This window comes from Galleria mellonella, unplaced genomic scaffold (genome assembly GCF_026898425.1).
Source record: "Galleria mellonella isolate WM207_F2 unplaced genomic scaffold, CSIRO_AGI_GalMel_v1 utg213, whole genome shotgun sequence".
Lineage (NCBI taxonomy): Eukaryota > Metazoa > Arthropoda > Insecta > Lepidoptera > Pyralidae > Galleria > Galleria mellonella.
The window spans coordinates 2,366,785-2,391,051 of record NW_026442039.1 but is presented as its reverse complement, the minus strand read 5'-3'; the positions used below and the strand labels follow the sequence as shown (position 1 = coordinate 2,391,051).

The window sequence follows — 24,267 nt, the reverse complement described above, 5'->3', positions numbered from 1 at the left end:
AAGTTCATTAAGAATTAGTATTTATATTTGACCACTAAATATTCATTTAGACACATTAAAATCAAACTTGTTTTTATTGTTATCTTTTTAATGTGTGTGCATGATTATGAACTACTAAAATTAACTTAGAGATATTATTAATAAATATATATCCTAAAGAGTTACAAAGGTTTTTACGTTAACTTGTAGGTACACGGATTTTAAACCAGTTAAAGAAAAAGTGAACTGAATGTTAACACTAACAACTCATTCTATCGACCACCAAGATTCAATCGCATAAAATTCTGCCGAGAAGCATCGCATTCGACGCGCCAAAATGTGCAGAAAATGGAAAAAACATGGCGCTAAACCGCGAACCTGTATGTATTTAAACGCCGAATCCGAGATTCCGATTCACTAAAAAAACGGCCAGTATTCGGTCATTTAAATTTTTCCAAAACGTGAACACAATGGAACAGATACAGAAAGTTAGTTGTTTTTTGTTCTATTTTTAATTTTTAAAATCTAAAAAAGGAGTTCGGTTCGGCAAGGGCTGTCACATCACTCCAGCACTGCTAAGTGACGCCGGACGCACGTCAGTCGCCCGTATATGTTTTATTTTCATACGAATCGAACTGACTCGCTCTCATGTTTTTTTATTATCATAGCTGTTGTAAACGATTCTCGTGCCCATCCAGGACTAGTTTTATAATTGTTTGATGTGTATTGTGAAGATTTGTGCGGTCAATTCTAGGTCAATTCACTCTTTTATCCCGTAATTGGCTTTAAGTACACGAAGATTCGCATGAACGAGTACATAGACATGAATATATTTACACACAACACTATAAACTCATTTACGTTTTATATAAAAATGTATGTGCATATTTTATAGCACTAACAAATATATAACATATAAAAAAACATTTTCTTATTGAGTAAGCATAATCTAGTAGTAAATAAGGGATCTCTTTACTGAACCAAAAGCTAAAAATATTATTATAATAGCATCTTATGATATTAAACTAATGGAATTCGATACAAAACCGTAACTAAGCTAACACCCACTACCATAAGTCATAATTTCCAGCGTGGACCATTCAAAAAGTTAGCTTAATTCCAAGTGAGAAATCTCGAGCATCCTCTTGATCTTTTATATCCAAATTCACATAAGTATATCTGATAAACTGTGTACTTAACATAATCTAAAGATATAATATTACAGAAATAAAAAAAGTGTTTTTAGTTTTGTCAGTCATTTGATTTATTGCCTCATTATTTTTGACCTCAAAATATTAAGTAGGTATTTATCGCAAGAAATTCTACTATGAATATAATGTTGCTATGAAAATAGAAAATAAATATGGGCTAATTAGTTAGAACAAAAATAATTAAGCCAGCGTGACTCCCAACTTTGTGGCCCAGATACCCTACTACAATAAAGGCGAGCGCTCACTGACGAGGACTGACGCGACGCGCAAGTCCCGATTGACATGCGTCCACATGACGCTAAAAGGTCTATTGTATACGAAACGCTCGTTACGAGTCCGCATCCAACCGGTCTTTAACACGCTCGGACAATGATCGCTCTATACATATCCGTAGTAGTTGTTTATCTTTCCAGGCACCGAGAACACGGCTTATATTAGATATATTAGCTGTTGACCAGACCTGTTCTTGTTATACTTTGTTGGTATATATTTTTTTTTTTAATTTCAATATTAAATAATTATTTCAAAGACTAAGGTAATTGAATCATATTAAAGGACCAAAATATATTAGTATACTTTGTAGACTAATTCAGCACTTATAAATGATAATATAGATCTGATATTGAATTGGGTGATAATTTTATCACATGTGTTTCCAACTACTTCAACAGTACTTAACATAAACTATTTTAAATATCAAAACAAAAGATATAAACAGAATTATGTAAATATTAACCCCATTAAACATTTGACGTGGTTAAAACAATGTCACGGCGAATAAGGCTATCGGCCCGCGATGCGTAATCTTACATCGCGGATAATATCGTATCGCGTCAATTACGCGACTGATCCGCAGCGTACCCAATCGATGCTACGATACATACAGATGTAGTATGAAATGACCTTTATATGGAGCTAAGTGTGAAATAAAGCAAAACAAAATATACAATAGATATTATTTGAGCTTTTCAATAGAAGAATTAAGACCTTAACTTTAAGGTGATATACTTACAAAAAGACCTATTAGCAGGTATTATGCTTAATTTATGGTCTATAAAAAAAATTTTTTTTTTTTCAATAAATTAATCACACAATTTTTTTTTTTGCTTTTTTGAAGTCTAAACATGTAAAATATAGGCTTGTAGGTATATAATTATTTGATGAGAATATATGTTGATTGTTATGTGGGTTGTAGCGTGGTAACTACTGACAAAACCTCACAAAGGGGAGGCTTATGTTAAGCAGTGGACAGTTAAAGGCTAACTTGATGATATGTTGATAAAAAGTAATTATTGTTACTTATGACAATTTTTCTTTTAAAATCTTCCAAACGGGTTCCTATTTTCTTATATTTTTCATTTGCACATATATGATATGATAAACGTCAATGTTGAACCTAATTTTGACGTTTATCTCGCTTTTTTCGAAGCATTTGTATGGAGACACCCTATCTATATAATCTAAGATTATAGTCTACTAAATCTGAGTATTATATACTCGTTAAATATTATTATATATCCTAATTCTATTACGAAGTTGCTGATTCAAATACATTTGAATGCATCGTTACTTTACGTGGACGCCAATAAGAAATCAATAGCAAAGTCCAATTGGACCGCTCATTTGTTTCGTACGCGGAAGTCGGGAATCGAACCGAGGACCCGGTAGCTTGTTTTCGTCGAGCGTGGGAAGTCAACATCGCGACGCTGACAAAATAGAGGCCACTATAAATTAAATAGGTACAGTGAGGTTGATTCTAAAGTTCTGAAATTCCATTTTTAAACATATCTCTAAATTACATTTTTTATAATTGATAATATGTGAAATAGTTTATACTGAAATATATAGGTACATCCTATACATTTAAATCTGTGTATAAAACAAAACTGAATGAATGATGTTGATGACTTGAGTCAACACATGTGTAATAACTAGCTTGTTGCCCGCTACTTCGTACACGTGAATTTTAGAAGTAAAAAATCAATAAAATAAATCACTTCTAGATGGTGTATCAAAATAAAACATGTACTATATAAATTTTTAATTTTAAGTTCAAGAACACAACTTTGAAATCCATATCCAATTTGGTAGGGTTCGCGTGATGCCGAAACAAATGTACATAGAGACAGGCAAAATTTCTAAAATTTGTTGCTTTAGCTTCTATTGGCTTTATTAAGATCCCTCATAATTAACATTTTTTCTTATACCAATATCTAACATGTACAGACATCGTCCAACTATAATTGTATTATATTAGTAAATTTTACGACAAAAAAATATCTCATTCCCAAACTAGTCTAGTAAAAGTCTAGTAGAAAAAGTATGAATATAGTAGATATATTCATACTTTTTCTTAAAATAATTATTTCAATCAATTTTGGTTTTTATGTTAACAAAACAATAACTATTGTGGAACACTAAACACTAATCCAACACTTACTTGACTAGTTTTTTTGCATTCGAATATCGAAACATTTTTTCGATATTCAAAATACTGGTATTGCGAGCAAGACATTATGAAAAATTTCATATTAGAGCGCCCGCGGCATATGTTCCTCATATCAATACTTGTAAATCGAACTTATTAAATATGTTTATAACACGGTGTTAGCATTGTGCAGGAGTCGCGTCATTAGTCAGTGAGTGCGACTACCCGACAATTTGGACGCGCGAGTATGGCCCGACGCACCGCAAATTGTAGGCTGCCACCTCGCACCGCTCCTTTTATTTATTTGTATTTATAAAGCATTCGGATCCTAATTACATCGACGGTGAATGTAAACCGTGATTTAGTGACGTACCACTTCACGCGATACCCGGAAGTCACGAGTGATACCAGTGACGAAAATAGATACTCATATAAGGAAAAGAATCAATATTTTCTTCTACTAATTTTATGTTCTTGCTTATTCCGATCTTCAACATACTCATTATATTTTTAATGACTTTTTAAATGTATGACAATAATATGGCGTCGTCTGGCCGTTTCTTGTATGTAGCAATATTTCAAAAAAACCTGTTGTGGGTAATGCGAAATTAACCTTCCCACGAGTGTTTGTTACAAATATAAACAGTGGAAACAATTTAGTAATGCGATATCTTAAATGCTAGTTTGGCCAACACTACCGTGATTCGAGTGCTTTTCTGAACAGTTGGCTTTACCGCGCGTTGACGGGTTAATGACAGGCCGCGCTTCCTGCTATGTTAATTGTCGAGAGGAAGTCAATCGGAGTAGGCGCGAGCGCATCGCATTATTTATTAGATCGACTTTTGGTTGTATTGTGTTGCGTCACGTTCGGGAGCCGCGCCACTTACCCGATTGTCAGTCCGAACACGGCTTACTTCAGATTATAACGTAATACGGTAGTTTGCTTGTCTCCGATGCCATTCAAATGATTGCTTAATGTCTTTAATTGCCGAACTGCGGTCGACAAAAATAAATGCTTCAAATCAGTTACGCGGACACAAAACGAAATAAATACGCTTCAAACATCTCACAATAGACCACTGATTAATGATCAATTCTAGGCTCCGCTAAAACGATATGCAAACTACATTGGCACAAATAAATTTGACAGTTGGTACACTTTTGCGTGTGGTCGACTCGTGCAGAGTCACGCAAATGTCTCTTAAATTGATTTGGCTCTTAATTTATAGTGCATAAAGTTCTTGCTGTTTACTTTTAGCTATATAGTTGATTGCTCTCCTAAAAATTCCAATGTCCACCTTATCTATTCAAAGTTGACATGCTCATTATCTTTTTAAAAAATTGCTTCATAGTCTACTTGATAGATTTTACCGTCCGGTTAGTTAGTACTATGCAACGGATTAAGGAAAAAAGTAATGGAAGTGTTGATTAAATTGAACATAAGGCTGTATTGAGAAGATTGTGCTGTTCCACGCAGTGCCGAGCCGTGCAATCTGAGGCTTTAAATCAAGGGGGGATGTCGGCTCTGCTGCTACCGATAAATAACAGCACGCAGTTTCGTATCCAACGATTAGTACCTGTTACAGCATCTTTCACTCTCGGGAATTGCTATTCTTATTAAGTTATTACATCATACTTACCTAACATTAAACGTATAGATCGTGGCGTATTGTATCAACAATATATAAGACTAACGTCCGTTTGGAATTTTAATAATAAATGAATAACCATCGTTAATATATAATAATTATTCATTTTCTTTCATATTGTATTCCAATACGCTTGGTGACCTATAAACAGGTAGAGTCGTGATCATATTTTTTTCTAGCTTTTTACTCGAAATTAAAAAAGGTGGATATGATGAAAGAAAATATATGCTGATAAGTTCAGTTTAATCGTTATTACAAGTTAAAAGAAAGGGAAGAAATATAAAAGGATACCGTGACTTGAAGAATGTAAATAGTGGAGTGAGAGATTTCCTTGAATAGGAGCACGTACGTATACTGGCCGAGGAATCGATTCTCCCCGCTTCGCTGCGTGAAATCGAGCGCGCTCTCATTTTGAATCGATCGGCGTTTAGTCGACCGACTGATTTGATTAGCCCCCACCTTTGTACAAACCTTCACAGAGCTATCGGCTTATTGTAAATATTTAAAATACTATACGCTTATCAGATACACTAATTAAGCTCATTAATAGCTTTCCACTACGAGCCATACGGGTATGCAACAAAAAAACATTGTCAGCCTATATTTTGACATCAATATAAAAAGGGCTTGTACACTTCGTCATGTTAATTTATGGTGTCCCACTGGGCTTGTTTCCTTGTTATTAATATCGACATTAATACTATACCAATATCCTGCCCATAAATGTCACAGCCACTGGCGCCTATTACAGGTAGAACACAAAACTATAAAAATATATACACAAAAACATTCAATTCCCAACACAATGAAAGGTGACTCAAAAAAAACATATGAGAATTTATAACACCTCCCGCTACCCGGCCACCGGTATAAAGGTCCTTAGAATAGTAATTTTTCTTACAAAATTTAGTGATATGTCAAACCTGTTCGACGTGGCAAATAAAAATGTACGAGACGATGAGGAAAAAAACTAAAGACTTTGGGTTATTGCTAAAACAAGGGAAGGTTACCATATCAATCAAGGCGTTGACAAAAGTGGAATTTTTTCCCGGTGCTTGGGTCGTGGGATGAAAAAAAGGTTCGTGTTTATGGAAATGCAATAAAAGCGACGTGAGCTGTGCGCCAGCGCACATCAACCTGAACCCCAGGGTAGCTTCACCACAAAGCGTTAAATACATTAATTAAATTATTGGATTTTGTTTTTGATCGATGTATACAGGCCTTTTCCTGTCTATATAGGAAAGTGTGTCTCTTATAATTGTAAGAATTTTACTAAAATAAAGACAATTAATTGCCAAATACCTATACATATACCCCCCCACTAAATGAAGTCCTGAAATGCATTGCATAGAGTCAGTGGATGCAGTTGGCTCAGGACCGTTCCTTATGGTAGTCTATGTGGGAGGCTTATGTCCAGCAGTGGACGGATAATGGCAAAAATGATGATGATGATGAACTGTCGTATAACATCATTTCAGATATTTTTATCTTATCATAACAATAAAAAGAATCTCAAATTGTCAAAATTTCGATACATTTGCCAATTATGCTGATTTTAATCATTATTTTTTTATTTCAAAGAATGTTACATTCCAAAGTAATTCATGCTAATTCTAATCATCAATTTATTCTTAAGTCGTTTTTAAAGAAAAGATTAAGTATTTTTGACAAGCATAATAAAATACTGTCATCCCAGAATCGAATCGCAACCCACCTGTGCCACTTAACATCGTCTCGCCTGTTACCATCAGGTAGTTGAGTCGAGTGCGAGAATGGTAAAAATGTGAGTGCGCCCTCCTGCGGCGCGGATAGAGTCCCGGCGTGTGTCACTCACTGGCCATGCTTTTTTGCACCGTGGGACCGTATTTAATTTAAATTTATATTACTTTAACAAGCTAAATAAGTCATAATTAGCATTCGTTAAATTAACTAAATAGTTTTTCTATCCATTACATACATGTTTATATTAATTGTATTATTTTTAATATGCTTATAGTTAACTCGTGGCGCAAGGAAAAATTACTTTAATCACAAACTAAACGTGCAATTAAATCGCTATTACGTAATTTACATAGCCTTCACCCCACTTAGTTATTAATATGAAAGCACATTTATAACCCTGCATAATTTCTACTTACATTTAACAATATAAGAAATTCTGTCACAATTTTTTTTTATATTTATTATGTAAATTATATCTGAATATCTGCAATTACTAATAAATAAATTAAGCCAGTAGACTAAACAAATATTTCATGTTTTATTAAATCTAATTTAAAATCAGTATAATATTATGATTTTACATTATTATTAATTGTGAAACTATTCGAATTTAGTTTTGTTTTTACTAAACTACTTGCCACTCGACTAAATTGCTAAATCAATCAAACTAGGTTTTAGAAGAGGAAAAGACTAGTAAACTTTTAGGTGGGACTGATTAAACCTTTAGCTAAAGATACATAAGTAGATAGAATGATTCGAATAGACATTTTGATGTTTATCTAGAGTAGCGATATTAATTAGATTTAAAACAATTTAAATTACAAACAATGAGAGTGATTAACTCGTACAGTTTTATCGATAATACTAAGTGACCGCAAAACGTGAATGGTTAAACCGCACAATCGCAAATAATGCAACATGATATGAGTCACCTGTTTTCTAATAACCGGTTATGTCACCCACGAATTCGCAATAAATATACACGGACGTGTTTTTTTTTTATTTTATCTACTTAAATAAAACCTAAACAATTTCTGACATGTATATTGAAATATGTAGACCCTTAAACAAATTGAAGTGCCTATCTGTGCAAAATAAACCTTATCAGTATCATTTATAAAATAAATTTCTTGAGCCGAGTTCCAAATTTCGAATTTCGAACGATTTGAAAATTCTTAAACTTATACAAACTATTTAATACGCGCTAAGTTTATGGCCGGTACCAAACGACTGGCCAGAATTTATTCGACAGCGCGCCGTGATCGATGACCGCTGAGACTTGTCCCGGCCACCGAGACAACGCGAACAACGGACACTACCGTTCCAGATACAAAAAAATATATGTACCATATATTTACGTTATACAATTGAAATTGATTTTAATTAAGCCATAGCCAGTATCGTATCGTAGTTTATTTTTTATCCAAAATAAATAATCATTAGAAATTATGTATGTAAAATATTATTCAATGTAATATTTTTTTTAAATAACTAATAACTATGGTACGTAGATATTGTTTATATTATCAAATCTTCCTTACGGTAATTTTCATGATCTCATTCCGGTTTTATTTTTTTACAATTGATTCAACATTGTGCTCAAACTACCGCTCGTTCATAAAAGACCCATAAGTTTTTAATACTTATTTTTGAATAAAATTAATCATTTACATTCAATACACTGGTAATGTAATATAATTTTAATCTTTAATTACAAGAGATAGTGATGTTATTATTTAAATTAAAAAGTTTGTAATGTAAATTTAACATAGATTTCAGAACAATAACTGGTTCCAACATTGGTATACAAATAAAATACTAGATTGTATGATTTTTTTTTTATATCTACTAATAACACGTAATTGAATACCGTATCGTACTTATAAAGAATTCTGTATTTACTTATTAACTACTCTTTTCGCTGTACTGTAATCTATATTGAACTTAGTAGAATTAAAATGTATTTTTCGGACTATGAAATTGAAATTATATTTAACGATGTATCGAATAGACAATAATCGTACAATATCTGTGACTCACTACATCATAGTCTGCATACATGAGTCGAAAGTTGTCATATCGATTACAGATAATTCGAGACAGCGCGGAGTCGACTCCACGAATGCTTTTTAGGGCCATAGAATTCGTATTGTAATAGTATATTTGGCACCAGTTTGCTCATGAATGCCAAATAGTTAAAGTTCTTTGACCGTCCGCAACAGCGATTCTATTTAAATTTGTATTACATGTGCTTTTGTTACACTAAGAACAGGTACGATTACCTAACGCGTCGGATTCGGGAGGAAAAGGATTGTTGGCAATGGAGTTTGACAGCCTCATTGATAGCAATATGCCGTATTAGGTCGACCTCCAAGTTGTTTCCCCTGGAAACCATCGTGAACAATTCTTGTTGAGTTCGTCACGATGGGCTAACTGACTTGCTTCATTCTCACCTATCATCCTTCACTGGTGCCCCGCCGATGTATACCGATAGCGCAGACGGGGTTACCATTCCATTATCACCCATTAAAAAAAAACACGTCGTATTCCGCAAGTAACTTAATGAGCGTTAAATGTAAGTACTTATAAAGACGTTCGGATAGAATTATACATTTCTATCTACGTTCCTAATAACTATCCTTCTAATATTTTAAACTACTGATTTCGTTTACATAATCGGGATGAAAAGTAAGACTTTCCCTTAAACTTTATATTGCTTAAGAAAAATAAACGTTTTTTCTTCCTGACAGGATTGTAAAAATGCAGATGTTTTATTTTATCGACATTTCACTAAAACAAATTTTGAGACAACCAAAAATTTAACCAATATATTACTAAGAGTGCGCATATTTCATCACACGTACCTCCTTACAACGGACCAAACGAGAGGCTCTGTGCGAAAATGGGAATCCGATTTATAAGATTGCGCATATCATATAGTCTACTAAACGTATAGACAAAAATATAAAAGCTAACTTTTCAAACTGTTTTTTTTTTATACAACTTAGAATGGCAAACAAGCTATGTTAACGGCCCACCTGATGGAAAGTGGTAACCGTCCCCTATAGACATGAGCAGTACCATAGACATAACAAAATAGGTATACTGTTTCACCCATGATACCCCCCTAAGTTGCCCTTCCTGAGGACTCAGGTGTTATTCCTCTGTACCCTGTAAATTCACGCCATATTCCATCCTTCAAACCGAAACACAGCCATGTAAACACAACTGCTTCACGGTAGAAACACGAATGGGACAAAGGTACCCAAGTAAACGACTTTTGTATAAAGTCTCCCTCTGGTGATATATTGAATATCATATAAATAAAAGCTGGAGTTTACAAACGCATACGTCTGTTTTTTTTTCTTTCTGTTAGCTCCCGCGCTGCGTTACTATGGAAATATATGGCACTGGTCCACTGGTAGTACAGCCCTATTTATTTATAGTGAGTAATACAGTACCTAGTGTAGTTTTATTGCTCGAATTGTAAAGATGAATATACACTAACTCATAGCGAATTACTATATTATAAACAGCCCTTATTTTTCTTATTAACGGACTGTTAATAAGAAAAATAATTTAATAGAATAAAAAATATAATAAATACTTATTTCATTTATATTAAGTGCCTATTAAGATACGTATCTTCCTCCTAAAAGTGGTACTGCCATTTTGTAAATACACAAAATACATATAAGTACTATAGAATGTACCGTCCTGATGTTCCCTTAGTCGCCTCTTACGACACCCACGGGAAAGGAAGGGGGTCCATTTTATGCCATGACTAAACAGCAATATTAGACATACGTAGTCCAAACGAATAAATAAATAGAAGAATAATAATACGGTGGAGATATCTTTATTGTAATTCATGAGAATGATATGTTCTCTTAAGACGAAAACGAAAACCTTCGTGATTTTTTTTTTAAATAAATAGAAGTGAAATTAAACAAAAATTACATCCACTTGGTTTTTGATTACATTGTGTCAAATTGCTGGACACACGTTCTGGCTATATTTCAGTTTGAAGGGTGGGATAGGTATAGCAGTAAATTATAGGATACGAATGCATAATACTATACTTTTGATGAATGGCAACACATACAAGATTACATGGGCGTCACAGAGTATCCTGCAGTATCTATAATGCTGTTCATGACTATAGACGACAGTTACCACTTTTTATTAGATGGGGCTATCAGCTTATCTTATACTCTTGTAAGTCAAACACTGTTAATCGGTAATAAATATACCTAAAAATAAACTATGCCAATCACGAAAATCTAAACATATGCATTATTTTGCATTATTAATAGTAAATTAAGGAAATCCAGCGGATATATCCAATGTCAAAATTATTTGCATGCGGCATATATTACAATTCACATACACGGAACTCGGAACATCTATCAGTCAGTCTGTTATCTTCACAGACAGATTATATTAATTAAGATACTGTTTATTATAAATAAACCTTATTTTATATATACTATATACTAGCCGTTTTCCGCGGCGTTGCCCGCTTCTAACTATGTAGTTCCCATATATCATTCCCGTTGGAATTCTTCATGAATCCGATTTTATATTGTAATATAATTACATTCCTATTACCTTAAAGATTCAGTCAATTCAACTGATCGGTTATTTTATACCATTTTATATGTGATTGATATAACTTTTTTATTTACGAACCGATTGAAAAAAAACAAACACTAAATGTTAAGTGGATTAAACCGCAACGCATTAGTGAAAAATCGCATTCAAATCGGTTAAGCCTTTTCTGAAATTAGCGTGCACAAACGTACAAAGAAACAGACAAAACATCTAATAATCATTACGTTTAAATAGTCCCCCTATAATAGTTTTTATTATATATCTTCCATGTACAGACAGCGATCAGTAACGATTTTATTGTATGTATTAATAGAGGTATATAAGTTTAAATATCTCTCTCAACGTTCAAAAACCATATAAAAGTACGTATATGCGATATAAATTAAATGTGTTATAAATATTTTTAACACTAAATTGTCTTGCAAATTTTTTTTTATAACTTACATCAACCAAAATAATTGATGTCTATATTTTTCAAAATTATAAGAACTGGGCTTTTACAGCGCTTGGAATTACAGATCTGGTATGTTGCATAAATTAATTTGATAGTATATATAATATAAATATATTAGGAAAAAGATATGAATTTCAACGCTTCTTCTAAGGAACTGTTTAATTTATTAACATTACTTCTGTGATGAATAGACACGTCTGTGAGAAAGGCATTATAAAGTTTTAGAAAATACACAAATTTCCATACAATGATGTTATTTTTAAATAATAGAATGAAATCATCCAAAATTTTAGGTTACTATCTACATACGCATATATATACGCAAATAAAATTGCTTAATTTAGCAAGGCAAATATAATTTTATATACTATTTATAAGAATGGAAATTCTACATATTCTAAATATGTGAAGTAGATATAATAAGGTCCTATTCACAAAAGGAATGTTAGATATGCAGACGCTCTCGTTAATGTTCTGACATAATTATAAATTTTAAATATATTCACTAGTAAGTAAGTACTTGTATAATAAAAACTTTATCTTAAAACAATCTTTACTTTAAACAACGTGATGGCAAAACGCATTTTAATTATAATGTTTGCTACCGACGCCAGTTATTACTCTATTTGAATTTTTAATTTTACATTTATAGATATTTGTGTTTGAAATATGACCGCAACACATTTTTTATATGTCATTCTCGCCAAGCGAAAGATCACTTGGAAAGATAAAAAATTAAATTATAAAAAAATATAAACATTTTTCATAGAGCACCGGCGCTATTTCTACATTTGATAAATTTGTAGAAAACAAATTTAATTAATTTAATTGATATACAATTCTTTGATGTTAATGACAATCAAGGATCAAAATAAGTAAAAATATGGTGCTCTCTTAAAATACCCTCAGTTGAAGTATACACAAAATTTGGAGAACAAAGTCTAATATACGAGGTCTGTCCGGAAAGTTCGTATAAAAGTGTTCTGGAATGCGAGAAAGAGGAGTGGGGAGGCCAGGTAAGCGCAGGACCCCTTCCTTATGTCCCTAACAATGCTTCAGTTCTGGTCTGACCGCCGTGCGGTGCGAACTGGCTTGTCACGCCATCTGTGAAGTTACCTCTTAACGAAACCCCGTCGGCATGGAGCCCGCTTCCGTTGAAGAGCAGCGCGTCGTAATCAAGTTTCTCTCGAAACTCGGCAAGAATGGCCGTGAAATTTTTGCCGATCTAATTCGATAAGACATCCGGGGAACCACGAACAAAAAAATCAAGAAAATCCCGCTCAAATGTCAAGACAATGTTGATTGTTTTTTTCGATGTTCGGGGGATTGTCCATCAAGAATTCGTCCCTCCAGGCCAGACAGTTGATGGAAAATTCTACGTCGATGTGCTCAGACGCCTCAAAGCTCGTGTGGCACGAGTTCGTCCAGAATTGGCGCGAGATGGGCGTTGGATTCTTCACCACGACAATGCCCCTGCCCAAACCTCTCTTGTTGTCCGTGAGTTTTTGAGTAAAAATTCCATTACGGTGACCGAACACCCCCCCTAGTCGCCGGATTTGGCCCCGTGTGACTTCTTCTTGTTCCCAAAAACCAAATTGGTACTTCGGGGGCGGCATTTGGGGGACATAAATGAGATAAAAAAAGCTACGACGGGGCAGCTGAGAAACCTACAACCAGAGGACTTTCAAGGAGCCTTCTCACAGTGGAAACGGCGTTGGCACAAGTGCATTATGTCACAGGGGGAGTACTTTGAAGGGGATAAAATTGATTTACCTGAATAATTGTAAAATAAAATTTTTAAAAAACTTTTATACGTACTTTCCGGACAAACCTCGTAGAGTCTACTCTAGTTTTGAAGTTAGGACTTTGCTACCAACGTTTAAATTACGTACCTACATTTGTCAATTTCCAAAAGATTCCATGACTGATAATCTAATATCAGGTATTATAACTATATTGTAAATAAATAAAACCTGCCCAAATGTATAACACATTTGGTAAAAAATAATTATATGTATATAACCCTGAAGCACATACAAAATATCAGCTTTTAACTGTTCACTGCTAAACGTTAACCTCCACAATAAAGGAGGTTTTACCAGTAATCGCCACGCTTGGCAGGCGGATTGGCAACCGTAGTTAGACTTTTGGCGATGTTTTAAGAGCGACGCTGCTGCCAATACCTCGACCTTTAAGTTCCCCTAATCCCCTCTTACGACACATATTGGAAAGGAAGGGATGACCCATTCTTTGCCGGAACTACACGGCATAAAGGATATATGTATAAATAAAATATTATAATACAAAATAATAAGTATATTACTAATGAAAATATGAATATAATATCACATACTCGTATAAATAATGAAAATACAATGAGCACATTATGTGATCTACTACTCCGGTATTAGGTAATTTTATTATTAATGAATCCAACAGCGGGTTGTGAAAAAGGTCACAGTGATTGTAGTTAAAACAATTTATTGTTTAATACCAAGGCTAATGAATAATTATTATTATACTAGACGAACAATTTTCCAATTGTTTAGCTCAACACAAAACTAAGTAACCAATTTGTATTGTCATACAGATTCCCACTTCATTTAATTTGTGTCAAGTGCGCCCGTTTAATTGCCCTAGTCTAATTATTATGAATAAAAATTAAGCTTTAATTCGTGTTTGTCTTTAGGTGTATTGTCTAATTAATTCGCTTCATACAAGGTCGGGGTTTTAATGGATTCCGTTAATTGCTCTGTACTAGTTTGGGGTTTAAATTTATTCAAATTAAAGTATCACAACTGTGGAGTGATTAAAGAATTTGTTCGAGAACCAATAAAGATCTAACGATAGAATCCTCAATCGGAATTCACATATCAATCAATATGATTTTAATACGTAATCAACCAACACTACATAACAATTAGGCAATAGTTAATTTAAATAAATTAGCCATGTTTTGCTAACATTAAGAAAATGTAGTTTCCTTTTTAATATGTTTTACCTTATTATTTTACATTAGACAAAAATAATCGTGTATTACTCTGCTTGTTTGAAAAAGATTATTCATTTATATTTCAATCTAGGCTACGATCTGTCTGTGTCCAAAATCAATTTATTCGGTGATTAACAAAGGGTTAAGTATCTTTACGAACTTACAAATACCTACTAAATAACAGTAGGATAATAAGTTGTATCTTGTACCAATTAATAATTTAAATAAATTTAATTATTCGGATTCTCTTTAAAAAATTTATCTATTCATCTAGTGATGGGCACACAATTGCCGTTTCACGATCTCAACTAACCTGCAGGATTAGCCAACACACGGCATGACACGTCCGAAGCACAAGAGGCGGCTAGAGGTGCGCATTGTCTCATGTTTCCCACAACGAAAATAAAAGTGAGAATTCAATCTTTCCCGAGCGGTATTAACGGTATCTCTACACAGTACAGTGAATCTAAATATTAAAACGTTACCAACATCCGGGTTTGGAAACCATGACGAGCGTCGGCGGATTGTTTACAAAATAGCGCTTATTACGAGCATGTAAATATTAACGGACTTCACGAATTTTCTTATTAAGAGAATCGTGAAGAATAACAAGACAGCGATAGTAACGTAGCAAGGGAAATGCGAGCACGGGTGGAACGTTGCAATGAAACCATAACGTCGGGCATTACGTAATTTGGCCAACAAAAGGCAAATATTCCGGGCCATTCCGCTGGTTTATGTGCGCGAGGCGGGTATTAAGGTAAATTGTAGCAACAATTGAGCGCACGGGCCACTCGTTAGCCGGCATACGGCACATGAGTGCTGGTCCAGAGGACCGAATGATGCGACGTGACGCGCGACCACCAAATGTCGCATTGTTTCAGTTTTATGCGTACCTAACCTCAGATTAAACGTTAACCGGATGATTTATGGCGGTCATGCAGAGGCTAGTTTAGTGGACGCTGAGCTGTTTCGTCGAAACGTTCAAAATTTCATAAGTGCCCAATTTGTGTGAGCGCTTAATGCGGTGTCGTGCACGGGCGTGCATGCTCCGCCTTTTTATTGCTGCCCCTTAACTGTAAACAACACCCATTCTTGCTTGAATTGTCTCGGTTCCTACTCGTAAGTATGTTATCTCAAACATAAACGTCCAATGTTATAAACGTAGTTTATATCCGGTCCAGAAATCAACAACTACAACTCGATATTTGATGAATAAAAGACGGACACGTGCGATTTAAAACAAACATTATAAGATTGAGTTCCTAACGAAAATATCACAAACGTAAATACGAATTACAACATGAATCAGTAAGACGAAATAATGAATTAGATAGGTAGTAATAGAGACAAATATCGTCAAATTTAACATTTAAATCACCGGTTTCGTCTCTAATACTAACTAGTCTAGTTCAGCCGGCGATAATTGCATGCAAACAATGAAAATTGGTCGGATTCTTACACTCACCAATCTTCGTTTAGGCTTGATTAAAGGTCGATTCTGGCCATTCATCTTGTAGTAAAGTCCGCAGGCGTTGCAGAGGTAGTGGCCCGTACCATCGCGTCGCCATAGCGGGGTGCTCGTCGCGCCGCAATTCACGCACTCCCGACCCTCTGTCACATACATGTCACAGTCAGTACACATCCATCTATAACAAAACTGTAATCTAAAATGGATATTGTAATGAAAACTCTAAAAACTAATCGAGTTATACTTTTCAAAAAATGCTTCGAAATAAAATTTTATTCAAATGACAAAAGTAAATTATACAAGCAAACAAACACCAAAAGTGATATGGTTAGCGAAATGTGTTAAGAAACAAAGCGAACTAAAGCATAGTAGATAATGTTGAGGGGGTGATTTACCTGTCTCCTGGCAGGCTGGGGAAGATGAGAGAAAAATCACATTCAGAAACATATCTGATCAAATTTCACTAACAAAGCATGCAATATACAGAAAAACACATACTAACACATAAATATCATCCTTAACAAGTTATACCTCCAGTCATAAATGCAATGCTACGGATAATTGTAAAATATTTAATTAACTAGGGAAAGCGCGGCGAGTTTCACTCGAAGAAAAAATATCAAGATTTTTTACACGCAAAGAAAAATTGGAGAAAGTAATGCAAAGCATTAGTATGTACCTCTACTTTTTATAGCATCGTCTATCTACAGTATAGACAAATATTTCATTACTATTTGTATATTACTTACTTATATTTAATAATTAAAACATATCTATTAATTTAATTCGACTACGTCGAAAACATGCATGAATCGAAACTAGTAATTTATGACTATTTTCATATTGTGAATCATTCTTATCATTTACTTAATGGGACATTGATACATAATAAACATACATAATAGAGTAGAAACTAAATTTTATATGTTAGTATACTTTTATTTGTTATGCACTAAAAGTTAACTTGATAAAACATAACATTAATAACTACAATTACAGCAAAATGGCGTTAAGTAAATTAAGGTACAATCTTACGTCGGTTTAATAAATAAATAAATGTTGCAAAACATTAGAGAGCAACGAGCACGAAACAGAGCAGAACCGGAATTATAAAGTAAACTATTACCTACATGCTAATTTTTACTCTATGTAATTGTACCTACGTATACGCGTATACATACATGTCTAAAACAATTTTCAACGCAAATCATAACATCTCATCCATGAACAACGCGTAAATCTAAAACTGTATGAATAAATGCATTCTTAAGAACCTTATCTACTCTTTTGTCACCTAATAAATCAAAACTAATGAAGCGACGATACATTACGCTAGTTTGTATTTGAAAATAGGATTAACAAAGCATGCGCTATGCAATACCATGCTACTTATAAATGCAATATATCAGACCCCAAGATGAGAGCCGCCCTCCGGAAAATCTATACAAATTGAAACTCTCAAACATCGTTAATTAATTTCAAAGGACGTTATAAGCAATTTGATTGAACTGCTTACGTTTTACTTGGTTAGTGAGAGGATGTGTTCACATATGGGATGCGCGTGCGCCGCCCACAATCTTTCTTTAAACTCGATTACACGATCAATGATTTACCGAGATCGAATTTTAGGAGCTCGTTACACCTTCGCTTCTTAAAGTGATACAAGTATTTAAAAGCGTCAAAACATTAAAATAACAAAAACAATAAACAAATTTGAACAATATTAACCATGCTGGTAAACGATTAAGTATACACTTTTTGCTGCAAACCTTGTAGATAATATGAATTAATTTAAAACTAATAGTTGTTTTATTGGCCGCACGCACACGCATCGATATGTATCTACTTATATCACATACGCATCTAGATCTGATTACTTAAGTCCCCAGGCAGATACCGTCCGTCGCTATTATGAATAACTAATATGTAAGGATCGCATCAACGAAGGTGAAAGTGTACGATTATCCTTAGAAAAAAATCTATAAATGTACCCAAAACGTTTTACAAGCTTTAGGCAGAGCAGCCATTCATCTTTTTTATGTAAAACCAGATCACAACCGGCAATTAAATCGCCCGGACCTTATCGAAAACTTATTGCGATCGAACGGACGACTCACTTTTTGGTCTAACCCTTTATTTTTTGTTGGCTCGATAAAGCCTGTAATTTAGTTCGAACTTCGTAATAAATAAACACCAATAACGATTATTAGGAAAAAATAACAGGATATTACAACGAACGCGATGTTTTATGATAGTGTCTCTTCTCTAGCAGCGGGACTGATTTAGTTCAATAGTAACATCTCTATTGGTAAAAACGTTTGTGAAAGTCGGCCCGGTCTGCGGCCGCGGGCGGCGGGACGTTTTACGAGATTTACAGCCGCCTGCCTTCATACATCGATATTACACGTATTATTAAAGAGAACTGTATCTCTGATTAATAACTATACAATATAATTGTTCAATCCGGTCCAATCGCAACGATAACTGTGTTTTAATATGTTCACACCGAGAGTTATATCTTAATTTCCCTTTGACGTTTGACTTCGACTATCGAGCGATCTCGCGCATAGCACAGCGGTATAGACCGCTACGTTGACGAACACTAAAGATATGTTCCACAGTGTAGAAATACCGAAACAGTACATGTTCTGAAGTAAAATTTTTGAGCTAAAATCGCTGTTTGTTTTAAATTAGAATGCGGCTCGCTCTTTATTGCCCGGAGTGACGTGGTACGGTCGTGACGCGACGGCGCTACGTGACCGCGATAAAAGATTTTCATCTGCCATATTTACGCAGCGAGTGGGCGGTTTTTATTTTTAAGAGTCTCCTGACTGGCACTCGGTGCCGTGGGGAGCGCAAAGTTTTCACACGGCTCGCTCGAACGGTCGAGTACTCGCATAGGGAAAACAACTCTGCGAAGTCGATCGCGCTGAGGGTGCGATTCGAGTGATGTTGACCTCTAGAACTATCGATGCGTTCACAATATACCAACACGGGCTGTTACTACTCAATGAGACCGCGGCGTAAAAACACCAAGACAGTCACGTATAACGCTAATATGCACGGAGTAATGTAATTTAAATGAAGGACTAATTCGCTCCCGTGTACCGTGACGCGCTCTCTCAGCGCATCGGCCCATCAACACGTAACGGTGAGGCTATTTTGCATACAAACCATTAAATTATTGCTCAAAACTTATTCTCTGTTGCGCCACAGAGGCTGTTATTACGCCTTAATTATATGCCTGTATGCAAATAGAAAATTTTAATGGTAGCCGATGGTCTCGCGCGGGGTTTCGTTTTTTTATTGAGCATTGTGTTGCCAGGAAACATTGTAGATTGTGCAAAAAAAATACGAGTCATTGACTTGGAGATCATTTTTGTGAGTAATAGAAATGACAGAACGTAGTGAGAACTGAGAAAATGAAGACATTTCTCATTGTTCAGTTATTTGTTCCCGCTGATCGGGCGCTGGTGAAGCGATCCGTTCGGCCCAACGGCGCTGTTCCTATCCGCGTCCGCTATGGCGCTGCCGCTTACAATTTGCATACGTTATTAGCGTACTGCAAGATAATTACGTGTGACGAGCGGCCGCGTCCTCGATGAAACTATGCGCAGTCGTATCGAGCCAGATGTAATCACCGTACCGGTCAACTGATGGACACACATACGCTCCTTATTACGTCCTATAATTTACTTATTATTCTAATTATTCTAATGAAATAAACGCACATAACGTAGTCAAACCCGTTCGGTCATCCGTCTACCTGAAGCTGAGTAAAAATAAAAATTCACAAGTCCAAATTTTCTGGATAAATGGTTAAACATTTAACATTGCAAAAAAAAGTCAATTTACATAACATTACATTTACATTAAGTACCTAAATGTTTTATATCTTAAACAGTATTTGGAAAATTATGTTACTCTCCTAATTCGTATAATAAGTGTAAAAATTTATATACATATTTTAAAGAGCTTTAAATTGTTGTACTGATCTTAAAAAAACTTAGTTCACCGTTAAACCAAACTCAAGATTTACATAGAATATTTTTATCTTAATTTACTCTAGTAAAAGCTTGTGTTCCATAATCAGGATGATCATAAATTAACAATCTCCTAAGAGAGGTGTCATTTTACAATAACATTACGTTGCAGCCAAAACTGTTGTTTAGTAATATTTGAAACAAAGTCATAAAACAATTATAAAGTACCTCGTCCTGTAATGCGCGCTTAATAATTGAATTAATCACAAAAGTTCCACGGATGTCCAACTTAAAATGCAAATTTGGACTGCAATTGTATCTCACATTGTATGCAGGCAGACCGTGACGAATTTACTATACATAAACATAAACACGTATATATATTAAACACGAAAATATTCATTAGTGCTGTGTTCCTAAACAACTTAGAATATGTAACAGATTATTTTTACATTTCAAATAAGTAAGTATCTACTAACGCATTCCAGAATAAAAAATTTGCTAATTTAATTGTTTAGTAGATAACATTAATCATTCCGCTCGCAAATTTGATATGAATTATTAAAATAAAAAATAGATCAAATTAAAACTGAATTCGTATTGAATAAAGTTATAATTAATTATATATTACACTATCAAACATATAGGATCTTAGAGTTATAAAGAACATTAAAGCTAAAAATGAAAATTAATTTTACAAGATAATACAATAATAGTACAAGATCGTAAAACACTGTTCTATTATTGAAGGAATTACTAATCTGATAAACAAAATTATAAATAGATTTTTATTTATTTATATGTAAGTAAGCAAATTAAATTACTAAATTATATTTATATTTTAGAATCATAAAAATAAAATAATAAAAAGTAATCTTATATCTTTCCAATATAACTTGCATGACATTCTATATTAAAATTTAAATTATTAAATAATGTTGAAAGTGCATGAATAGCTTATTATACCCATTTAACTAGCATCATATTTATTTTATAGTATAGTACACCCCTTTTACATTGAGAGAACTATACTGTTCCAACATCATTCTTTCTATTCGACGGTCCGTAGCGCGCGCGCACTGCGCACCGCTCCGCTAATTGGTTGCGAAACAAAACGTTGCTGCAACTGAACGCGTGACGCGTGGTGTGAATTAAAATAAACCTTGTAAACGTTTTTTTCTTAAAAGTATTGTATCAGCGATTAAAATGTACACACTGAACATAGCCTTCTCCGTAATTATCTTAATATTAATAAATTTATATAGTGATATTTTATACAGCGCCATCTATCGAACATTAAGCAGATCTATAAGTAATAATATTAATATTTATAGATATAGACATATTATATATAAATACACATAGATATGACATAGATTAATATATATATTTGTAAATTTTATTTGATGGGTGAAAATGGTATGGTAACCCCGCCTGCGCTAACGGGATACGCTGAATAATATATTTGTACTGTATATATATATTATCTTTCCCCTCTCACCGTACTGGTTACGCTTCAAACTCTTTTCTCCTACATTCTTCACGACTCTGGAACGCGCTTCCTGATGCCATTAAGAGACTACCGACTAAACCGTCTTTCAAAAAAAGCGTTCACGCTCACTTTTTATTTTTATCCGAGCAGTAAGTACTTTATATTATTCTCAATTTCGTGTATAGTATATGTCATATATGTGTAAGTATATTTGTTATTTATATATATTTATTCGTTTATAATATATAATTTTAGTATGTATGTATATCAATAATTAGTAGTACCGCATTCGAGTATTCTGACACTTCCCTATGGTTGACTGGGAGAGAATGCTTTTAGCATTAAGTCCGCCATGTACACATATTATTATTATTAATGAATAAATAAATAAATAATATATATATATATATAAATAATATATATATATATATATATATATATATATATATATATATATATATATATACCCATCAGGGTCCAGCAGCAGCAGTACCAGGGTCAGGGTCTATAATGCTGCGTATAATAATATTATGTGAGTAGACATCTAATAAACATTATGGAATAAAAAATAAACAAATACATAAATATGAATAAAAAATATACACCTAGCTTTATATAAATGTTTGTATTGCAGGAATTGTAAATGCAATCAACGGAAGATGTGGAAATATATTAAATTACTACACCACGAAGATCGACGTAACGAAATGAAGAAATTGCTACGATAAAGAGGTTTTTATTTATTATAAACTAACAACTCGCCCCGATTTCGCATAGAAAGAGATAAGTAGATTTAAAAAGAAAAATAAAGTACAGCCCACACACGCTGTTACACGCTGATAATGCAGCTTTCAATAGGCGAATTAATTTTCGATTATGTAATTTTCAATTTGTTCATTACAAATAAAAAGCTTAATCTTTATCCCATATAATATTAAGTTATTTTTATGTCTAAATTCTAATAAATTATAAAGTTAGGTCGAATTAAATTGTAAACTCAACATTCAGATATAAAATAACAACAAGTCTAGAGTCGTACACAACCAAACAATGCTGCTACATTTGAATTGTTATTAGTACATAAAATTGTAGAATAATTTAAATGCCATTTAAAGTGAACGTGGCATTGTTTTAGAAAGTGTTGAATGGAGCAGTTTGTTAAGAAATATACGGCATAATAACTACAATGGGCGCAGGTTGGGATTGTAACTATCCGGTTAGTATTTCAATTGCCCTTTCTGGCATTCTTCAAATAGGCATATTGTATTCATTAGCTGCAGTCACGTTTTTAAATGCATCGAAATTTAACATTGCTTGTCCTTTTATTTCATTAATGTCTCGCCTTATTATTGCAGGTATTTGTTTTTTTTTTAATTTAATTATTTAATTTCAACTTTATGATACTAATGTTATCCTGTATGCAAGATATATATGAAAATGATTGGCATGTTTAAATAGTGAAAACATAATTCTAAAAGAAACATGGACTGAAAACGATATAAGATTTTGAACCTCCTATTGCTTTAAGAAGTCGTTGCTCCATGTTAGTAAAAAATACATAAAACTATAGTTCGTTTTTACTCGGTTTTTTTACTCCAAAAAAACTTCCAAAAAAGTGAGCTATTATTTCTCTGGTATACTTTTGTATGCTTCTCTAGTACTAATGGTTTGTGCGCTCTTGCCTCAGTTGCCTCTTACAACTTTTTCTTTCTATGGATTTAAATGTATGAAGACACATTTTTTTTGTCTGTCATTACACAGAAACTACTTATGCTTATTCAAAATCCTTAACAGTTTAAATCCAGCTCCAAGTTTTAGCTAGATTGCTGGTGTTAATTTGTTTTTAAATCCGTTCTGTTTTATATAAGAACGCTGGAGGCTCGAGGTCAAGCGATCGGCAACAATGGAATGGGCCATATCCGGCCGTGCCGCATTATCATAATACTGTTTCCACCAAGGAACTGCCGGCACCAGACATACCAACACTCCGCCATACTCCTCTTTTATGCGACCAATTTGTATATTCCCTCGCGTTCATTGTATGACTCAAGCTACTCTATTATCATAAATAGGTGGATTATATAAAATTACATTGGCAATTCTACAGGTAAAATATCGAATAAAAAATATTCATAGACATTTATTTATTTCGAAAAGTAATATACTTTATTGTATTTTGAAGTTGTACAAGAATTTGAAATTAGTGGCATATGTAGTTAGAGATAAACAAGCAGGAAAAAAGAACCAGAAGGTTCAGTCTATCCAAAAGAAT

The 24,267-nt window shown here is 33.7% G+C and overlaps 1 protein-coding gene across 5 annotated transcripts in view; it reads right to left on the bottom strand.

The window, feature by feature from the left end:
• LOC113511740 (GATA-binding factor C) overlaps window positions 1-24,267 on the bottom strand; it is a 118,497-nt gene that overhangs the window by 46,022 nt on the left and 48,208 nt on the right. For 3 of the 5 annotated variants that reach the window (XM_026895449.3, XM_026895448.3, XM_026895451.3), the window contains exon 4: window positions 16,512-16,663. In XM_026895449.3, the coding sequence (XP_026751250.1) occupies window positions 16,512-16,663 (152 nt within the window). The remainder of the gene's footprint in view (window positions 1-16,511; window positions 16,664-24,267) is intronic. The other 2 variants (XM_026895450.3, XM_026895452.3) reach the window with 1 other exon arrangement.